Below are 8360 nucleotides of genomic sequence, written 5' to 3'. Positions count from 1 at the left end.
AATCATTGCAAGCTACCTACCTACCTTGGTAAGTAATGAAAGGGCAATCATATCGGAGGATAGTTTGTTGCATGCATCATGTTTGTTCTGGCTGCTTTGCTGTGCAGTGTGACTGACGTGGTGAGGAGAATCGCTCCTGCTTGTTTTGTTGCATGTACCCATAAAAGCTAGCACGTGCCACCTTTAGTGCTCCGTACTCCGATTCTAACTTAGGTGCCACCTCACGTGGACATGACGGCAGCATGCATGTAATATAGAACTAGATATATATAGCTTTGCGTCTATACACATCATAGACTAAATATATTGATATAAACTCGGTATACCCAGTTGTCCGTACAGAGGCACAAGCCAAAAGTATGGTCCGTTACACAAGCAGGGGGGGACTATCTGTCGGAATCGCTGTCGCAAGGTGCCCAATTGGGCACACTGCGACGGATGTGCCGCGCACTACAGTGCAGAGCACACGGCCCGAACAGGAGAGAGGGCAATACACACAGCATGCGACGAGAGGAGCGCAATAGAACAGCGTGGAGTGAACGCGGAATGGAATGGAGTATACGCGGTCTGAGAAGACAAGCAGGAGCGAACGATAGAAAGCGTAGACCCTTATGGCGACTGAGGGACCGGACGGAACGGGAGGGAGTGAGGTGGCCGGACACTCGCACGAGTATCCTCCTTTATCATACTATGCATTCAAACTAGTATTACTGTTCCTCGCTGATTTGTTTGCTTCGCTCACTTTACTGATAATAACCACCTTCTCCTCCCCTCATCCGATTCGGTCTAGTACGACAGCTGTCTGTCCCGGTTGGTCTTGTCCCTCCCGTTGTTGTCCCACAACTCCATCGCTATGCAGCCTCACGTCGATATCCTCCGTCAGCTTATCTGGTTTGTCACCCCGACGGCATACTTTAGCTGTCGTTTTTTCTCGTCTACTGCACCCTCCACGGGTTCACCGAGCTCTTCTAAGATTGAATCCACTCGGCCTTCTGCTTATCGTCCCACATCAGCTAATGGGCTAGGGTCAAGCGAAAGATATATGAGGGGAACATGCCGTTCAGGTTCTCTAAGTCACGTAGTTTCCGGGGGAATCTTATAATGCGCTCGCTAGTGAAAGCGTTGTAGAGAGGCGCGAGGTCGTTATCACGACGGGTGACGACACTGTTCCGTATACGCGCCGTGCTATTCTTGTTGCTGCAATAAATCCAGTCAGTCTCGTGGTGATTAACTTGGTACTCATAAGTTATGGGCATTGCTTACGCCGCGGTCACCCTCTGGTCTATTTCGTCAAAACGGCGGTTCATCCTCCGGTCGGCTTCATCGAAGCGACGGTTTATAGCGTTCTCGAGCGCACCGATGCGTTCCAATACGGTCTGTAGGGTCTGCGCCAGATGGACACCGCCATCGATAGCAGGTAAATGTGCACAACGGCCCAAGTGAACTGCTACTTGCGAAAGGTTGTCGGCCATGAGGCTAAAGTCAGGCTGCTGTATGTCTTGCTCCATAATCGCGGAGAACACGAGATAGATCTAACATCTTAGCTCTTCACACACGCTCCGTCTGGGAGGGAGTCTAGAGAAGAAGCACGTGTCTCACGTAAAGCGCGTCACCGCGGCAACAAGGGATGCACGTAGTCAGGTGACCTGAAAGAATGCTTTTGCCAGTAAGAAACTGACCTCCGGTCTAGGGTAGCGTCTTTCGACTGTTGTGTTTTCACACGAGGGTGGTCTTTCAGGCGAAATCTAGTGCTCACGTTTTCCACTCTGTTCAAAAGTAAAAATGAAAGTCCAAGTTTGTCTGCACGCCGCCTGCCTGGTCGGAGAGAGAGTTGAAGTAGGCACCAGCCAGACCCCCAAGGTGCGTTAGCATCCTTCCAAGTGTGGATCCCACCCACCACTTTCTGCGTGTCGCTGCACACATCAGTCTGCAGCTCAACCGACATCTTCCCCCCGGTCTGATTTGTCGTTACCTACCGCTATCACTCTCTCGCGTCGTTCTGCCTACTGCTGCAGCGTTCCATTTTGTTCCTCTTGCCTAGTATTAGGTATCGGCACTTCGTTTCTCCGATCTGTTCCCTTCAGTCACTCTCCCAGCCTGATGCTCGGCCGGGGGCGCGGGTGCGCAGGGGACCCTTATAACCAAACATAGATGGTCTCGCTCACTCCCTCCCGTCCCGTCCGGTCCCTCTTCTCGCCCAGGGTCCACGGTCGCTATCACTCCCTCCTGCTTGTGTTCTCACACCCCGTTGACTCCAATCCTTTCCGTCTTCACTTCACCCTGTTCCGTTACGCTCCCGCTCGCATCGTGCAGTATGCACTGTCCTGGTGTCGCGCCCACACTCATTGTGTGGTGTGTATGCAGGCTGGGCACAGTATTGAGCTGTGTTCGCACCCGGTGCTCTGTCGGTAGCCATAGGGGGGGGGCATATCCTTTGAACATGACCTTCGCTCCGCTCCGGTATGCAACGCTACGCGTGGGGTTCGGAATCCAAATCATTTGATCCCTCCGGGGGTGATAAGCTGCTGAGCTTGTGAACGGGGTTTCCACTTGTAAACGCGCTGCTATCTTGTATCTACTCCTCCTTGTACAATTTACAGTCACGACCCAACTTGACAACCGTTGCGCCCGAGTCTACGAAGTACTTGGCCAATCTCTTGTCCCTCAAGACGCTATTCTCCTCGTTGCAGGTCCAGATAACCGGCTTTCCCCACGGAATCGTGCTTTCAGCACGGTACTTACCCGTAACAGTGATGAGCTTCTGGCAGCCCGCAAGATCGCGCTTGTTCGGGAAGCCCTTGACGTCGACGTCATTCAGCACAAGATGGGGTGCAGTCATCGCGCAACAGTTGGCCCTCTGCTACAGCAAGACCGCTCCCCAAGGGGGAAAAAAAAAAAAGAAAAAAAACTGCCGCACTGTGCACACCCCTCGTTGCCACCGGGTCCAGGAAAATATCCATTGACTTCTCCTCTCGTGTGACCGACCACCTCCTGAACCGGCTGACAAGGTATATAGCGTTGAAATGACACCTGCAGCCAAGTGAAGGATTCCCCAGGACTCCATCAAATCAGCGCCCAAACGAGTCAAACCTACCACTAGTCTACAGGAGCATTTGCGATGCTGACCGAACCTTGAACACTCTCCTCGCCGACGCCCATGCATGCCGATGCGTAGCAAAGTGGGTTGCTAAACAACACCTTGCCAGTTGACGTCTTATCGGCCCGTAGGCTGTAGTGGCTTGCAAGAAATGACTATATTTAACTGTTCGTCAAGCTCGATGTTGCAAACTACACTGGAGTTTCGAGCCTGTCTTGTTGATTGATTTTTACTCTAGTATATAACGACGCTACGTCCAACTGAGGAGATCTTTTAATTTGTGTACTTAAAACTCGCGGTCCAGAAAGGGAGGGAGGACTTATTTTCGAGCTAGTCGTCTCTCGAGCTCAGTGCTTTCGCTTCTTCACCCATCGGACGAGACGCGTGTTTGCTTGCTGCTACTTTTTTTTTTTTCCCTTTTTTTTTTTTTTTGTCCCCTCTGCTTGTTCTTTTCTTGTTCTCTTCATTTTGGCCAAGGGAGAAGGAAGAAAGGTCATCGTGACAGAGACGCAGTAGCTCTATCTACTGTTTTATTAGAAACCCAACGTTCCACTAACTGCGGCTCCTATTGCTGAGCTGCCAACCTTTTCTCTTCCCTTTATCAACCGGGTCAGAAGTTGGGGGGTTTTCTTTTCTTTTCTTTTTTTTTTTAAAAAAAAAAGGAAGAAAAAAGTAATAAGGAAAAGAAACAAACCAACATCGCAACTCTTGCATCAGTTTGAGCTGTTCACATCCCTTGCTTCTTTGCAGCCAAACACTTGACTGTCATCATCATTCTATACGGCCCAGCATGGCTCCTGACATCGCCACCTTGCGGACATTGCCTGCTCCTGCGCCTGGGCAAGATGGTGAGAAGCCAAACATCCTCTACATCATGGCCGATCAACTGGCCGCTCCTCAGCTCAAAATGTATAACCCGGAGTCTCAGATCAAAACGCCGCACCTGGACCGACTAGCTGCTAGTTCGGTTCAGTTTGACTCTGCGTATTGTCCTTCCCCGTTGTGTGCCCCTTCCCGGATGAGCATGATCTCTGGCCTCTTGCCCATGAAGATTGGCGCGTTTGACAATGCCTCCCAGATCAACTCTGAGATTCCAACATATGCTCACTACCTCCGTTCCAAGGGTTATCACACCGCTCTCGCCGGTAAGATGCACTTCGTCGGAGACCAGCTCCACGGTTACGAGCAGCGACTCACCAGCGACATATACCCCGGCGATTTTGGCTGGGCCGTCAACTGGGATGAGCCCGACACGCGGCTCGAGTGGTATCACAACGCCAGCTCGATCCTCCAAGCCGGCCCCTGCGGTCGCAGCAATCAGCTGGATTACGACGAGGAAGTCATGTACCGCAGCGTCCAGTATATATGGGATCATGTGCGCCAAGGCCCAGAGAAGCGCCCCTTTGCTCTGACGGTGAGTGAGCTCTGCAGAGTCCAGACACTTGACAATACAATGAGCGTTCAGGCATGACAAGGCAGTGTCATCCGTCCCCGGATGCCATACTTGTAAGGGAAAATGGAGAAGCCAACTCGAGAGCAGATGAGTCCCCCCAGACCTTGCCAAACCTCGCAGCTGACAAAGATCTCCCCCCCCATCCCCCCCCCCCCCCCCCCCCCCCCCTTTCTTTCTCGTTTCATCTTTTTGGCCACATTGGACAGGTATCCCTCACTCACCCTCATGACCCGTACACGATCACCAAGGAATACTGGAACCGTTACGAGGACGTGCACATTGCTCTTCCCAGGGTCCGAATGCCCAAGGAAGAGTTGGACACGCACAGCAAGCGACTGATGAAGGTTTGTGATCTGTGGGGTCAGGACTTTTCAGACGCGCAGATCAGGCGAGCGAGAAGAGCGTACTACGGGTCGGTCAGCTACGTGGACGATTGCGTCGGGAAGCTGTTGGAGACGCTCGAGGCAGCCGGGTTGGGGGAAGACACCATTGTCATATTCAGCGGCGACCATGGCGACATGCTTGGAGAGCGAGGCCTGTGGTTCAAAATGAGCTACTTTGAGTCGTCTGTCCGAGTCCCTCTGCTGGTGAACTACCCCAAGTGGTTCCCGCCTCACCGCGTCAGCCAGAACGTGTCGACCCTGGATCTTGTTCCGACCATCTGCGACCTCGTCGGCACCAAGCCAGCTCCGTACCTGCCCATGGATGGCCTGAGCTTGATGCCGCACCTGCAGGGCAGAGAGGGGGAGGGTAATGACGGCAATGACGCAGTATACGCCGAATACACCGGCGAAGGAACGGTGCGGCCCTTAATGATGATTAAACGCGGGCCTTGGAAGTACGTTACCTGCCCGGCCGACGAGCCGCAGCTTTTCAACCTGGCCAACGACCCAGACGAGCTCGACAACCTGGCTCGGCTCTCCAAGGTTGCGCCGCAAAGCGCCGCCGAGGAGGCAGCAAAGGCGGTTTTGGCCAAGTTTGAGGCCGAGGCCGAGGCCAGGTGGGATTTCGACGCCATCACGGCGCAGGTGCTGCAATCGCAGCGCAGCCGGCGGCTTGTGTGGGATGCCCTGAGAGAGGGTTCGTTTACGAGCTGGGATTTCGATCCTGTCGACGACGGGAGAGCAAAGTACGTGGCCAAGACGGGAGACCCCTGAGCCAGTTATGTACAGCATGCACATGTAAAGCTGTTATGGCTGACGTTGGCTACCTAGGTATATCCGCTCGACCATCCCGCTGGACGCGTTGGAGCGAGCGCCGCGCGCGGTTCCCTTTGGTGGACAGCCATGGCTACGAGTCGAAAGCAGTCAACTCGACCCGCAGTTGAGGAGGAGGAGGAGGAGGAGGAGGAGGAGGATGATGATGATGATGATGATGACGGTGAGGATGACGAGGGAACGGTGGACGGACCGGATTTTGACGTGACTCGGCACTTATGATAAACAAGATGTAATCAGCCGCAGTAACGCGCGTCACTTTAGAGGGAAAAAAAAAAAAAAACCTCCCCGCATCCTGTGCCCCACAATTTTAATGCATACACCCCGTCTACCCCTCCGTACATGGTACGGGTACGGTCGGTACGTACCCTCTTGAGCCCTGGCTGCCTTCCTCGGATCCGCTTTCCAGCTTCAACAGCCTCGCTGTCACATATCACTCACGTGACACCCTCACGTAACAATACCCATATATATATATGCATAGATTAGCTCCCCGTAGACATTAGCTAGAGAGAAGAACTAAGCCTATTATAATATATACTCTAACCTCATTTGATCGTGATAATTAGTAGTAATTGCATAGCACTAGAACTAGAACCAAAACTAAATATATTCTTATTTTTTTTTTCTTTTTAACGCTAATAATACCGTAGAGCCCCGCCGCTATTTTCCTACGATATTCCTCCCCGCAGCCGTCCAGACAGACGAAATAGATAAGTTTTTAAACTCCCTCGTTTTTTAAAGCTATTTATAAGAAAAGGCAGCATCATCTTAAAGCTATTTATATCTTTATACTCCCTTAGTAAAGACTTAATTCTAGATTTATAGCGTCTCTACGTCTTCTGCAAGACAAGTCATCTATAGTCAATATAACTCACTCAACATTAATAAGATACTGCTTTATATTTAGCAGAAAATTTCTCGCTATTCGATATAGATACTATTTACCCTATTAAATAGGTTAAATTATACTATTCCTTTACTTCCTTCCTAAAAAGGTAAACCAAAAAAGCCTAATAATTTGCCCTAACGATAAGTAATATTATCGATACCTAACCTCCTTCCCTAACTTCAAGTATTAATACTCTAGTCGATAACCTTATTAATATATTAAGTAATCTATCTATCGAAAAATTAGACTACTCCCTTAATAAATTAGACCACTTATGCAACTTACGCAGAACTCTTAATATTAATAAGTTAGTTTATCTTATTTACCCACTAAGAAGAGAAAGAGCTAGATTATTCTCTACTATTATATAGTTAATTAAAAGGTCTTTATTAACTACTCCCTAATAGTCCCTATTAATAGAATAAAACCCATCTAAATAATCTAAATAATCTTAAGAACCACTTTAATTAACTATATTATCTAATGCTTCTTAATCTTAATAGCCCTTAGTAGCACCTTAAGATTTAATAGCTGCCCTCCTTCGTCTAGCCGAATAAATAGTAAGATAAAATAAGTAGATTGCCTATTAGAATAATAGCTTAATAACTCTATTTAACCGATAGGCTATTACCCCTACCCCCTCTAGCTTAGGTAATACCTTTAATACTAATATTACTAATAACTCTTATAATACTCTTAGAGCAATTAATGTTAGATATTTCGACCTAGGCCTAAAGGACCCTAAGGGACTTAAGGTTATATTTAATTTAAAGGCAATAATTTATACCTATATTTTTGCCTTTATTTAATATCTATAGATTTTAGCACGAGTTGATTCTAAACTTACTATTAAGAGAGTTTAAATAGCTTATCTCTAAGGATATACCCTTAACTAATACACTAGACTTACTATAGAAGCTAATAGGCAGCTCTTTAATAATACTTTACTTAATAAGCTATATTATATATTGCAATTCTCAAGGTCACTATAAAAGCAAAGCCTTACTAGCTAGCTAGATGGCACAAGACTGTCTGCGACCTGTGAACTAATCTTAGTATAAATACTAGATTTTTCACTAAGTCCTAAGACTATACAAGTGCTATAAAGCAGGGCAAGTGTAAAGGCAAGGCAAATATAAGATAACCAGAAACGCAGGGAAGGTGGAAGTTAAGAGGCATATAGTGCATTAACAGACTCGATTGTGCTGCCCTTCTACTATCTAGAAAGAAAGGGAAAAGCTATCCTATATATACACGAAGGAGGGGTGGGCCCAGGCATCCAAGGTAGCCAGTAAGAAAGCTCCCCGTAATGCTCGCTATGCCACGTATATAATACGTCAGCAGCCCTACTATATCCAGCCTTTCCAACCACCCTAACCACCGCACTAGTAATTAGCCACCACGCTAGTGACTAACCACCACGCTAGTGACTACCCACCACACTAGTGGACTAGCCACCACACTAGTAGGCCGCCACCACACTAGTAGGCCCACCACGCTAATTTAGCAATGCCACACCTTTTTTAATAAGGCCTACCTTACTTGATATACAGTAAATAATCCACTGAAAATCCTAAGGTAAAAGGCAAAGGCCTAAGGTTGGTAAGACTACCGTAAGTCTAAGAGGCGGTATAAGGACTAGAAGGTCAGTAAGCCAGTAGGGCATTAGGCCAGCAGCCTAGTAGGCTACTATAGGATTTT

The 8360-nt window shown here is 48.6% G+C and overlaps 3 protein-coding genes across 3 annotated transcripts; 1 reads left to right on the top strand and 2 right to left on the bottom strand.

Moving 5' to 3' along the window:
- Positions 1–879: 879 nt before the first annotated feature.
- Positions 880–1508, bottom strand: UV8b_05459 (uncharacterized protein; the record flags this gene model as incomplete). Its single annotated transcript, XM_043142956.1, has 3 exons — positions 880–992; positions 1058–1197; positions 1264–1508. The coding sequence occupies 3 exons, from the start codon at positions 1506–1508 to the stop codon at positions 880–882; spliced, it is 498 nt and encodes a 165-aa protein (XP_042998889.1).
- Positions 1509–2575: 1067 nt separating this feature from the next.
- Positions 2576–2839, bottom strand: UV8b_05458 (uncharacterized protein; the record flags this gene model as incomplete). The annotated part of the gene is made up of 1 exon (XM_043142955.1): positions 2576–2839. The coding sequence occupies one exon, from the start codon at positions 2837–2839 to the stop codon at positions 2576–2578; it is 264 nt and encodes an 87-aa protein (XP_042998888.1).
- Positions 2840–3887: 1048 nt separating this feature from the next.
- UV8b_05457 (uncharacterized protein) lies at positions 3888–5975 on the top strand (the record flags this gene model as incomplete). The annotated part of the gene is made up of 3 exons (XM_043142954.1): positions 3888–4511; positions 4757–5679; positions 5765–5975. The coding sequence occupies 3 exons, from the start codon at positions 3888–3890 to the stop codon at positions 5973–5975; spliced, it is 1758 nt and encodes a 585-aa protein (XP_042998887.1).
- Positions 5976–8360: the final 2385 nt, after the last annotated feature.

The sequence above is a fragment of the Ustilaginoidea virens genome, chromosome 4, assembly GCF_000687475.1.
Source record: "Ustilaginoidea virens chromosome 4, complete sequence".
Taxonomy (NCBI): domain Eukaryota; kingdom Fungi; phylum Ascomycota; class Sordariomycetes; order Hypocreales; family Clavicipitaceae; genus Ustilaginoidea; species Ustilaginoidea virens.
The sequence above is the reverse complement of the archived record's forward strand: the minus strand, read 5'-3'. Positions and strand labels throughout refer to the sequence as shown.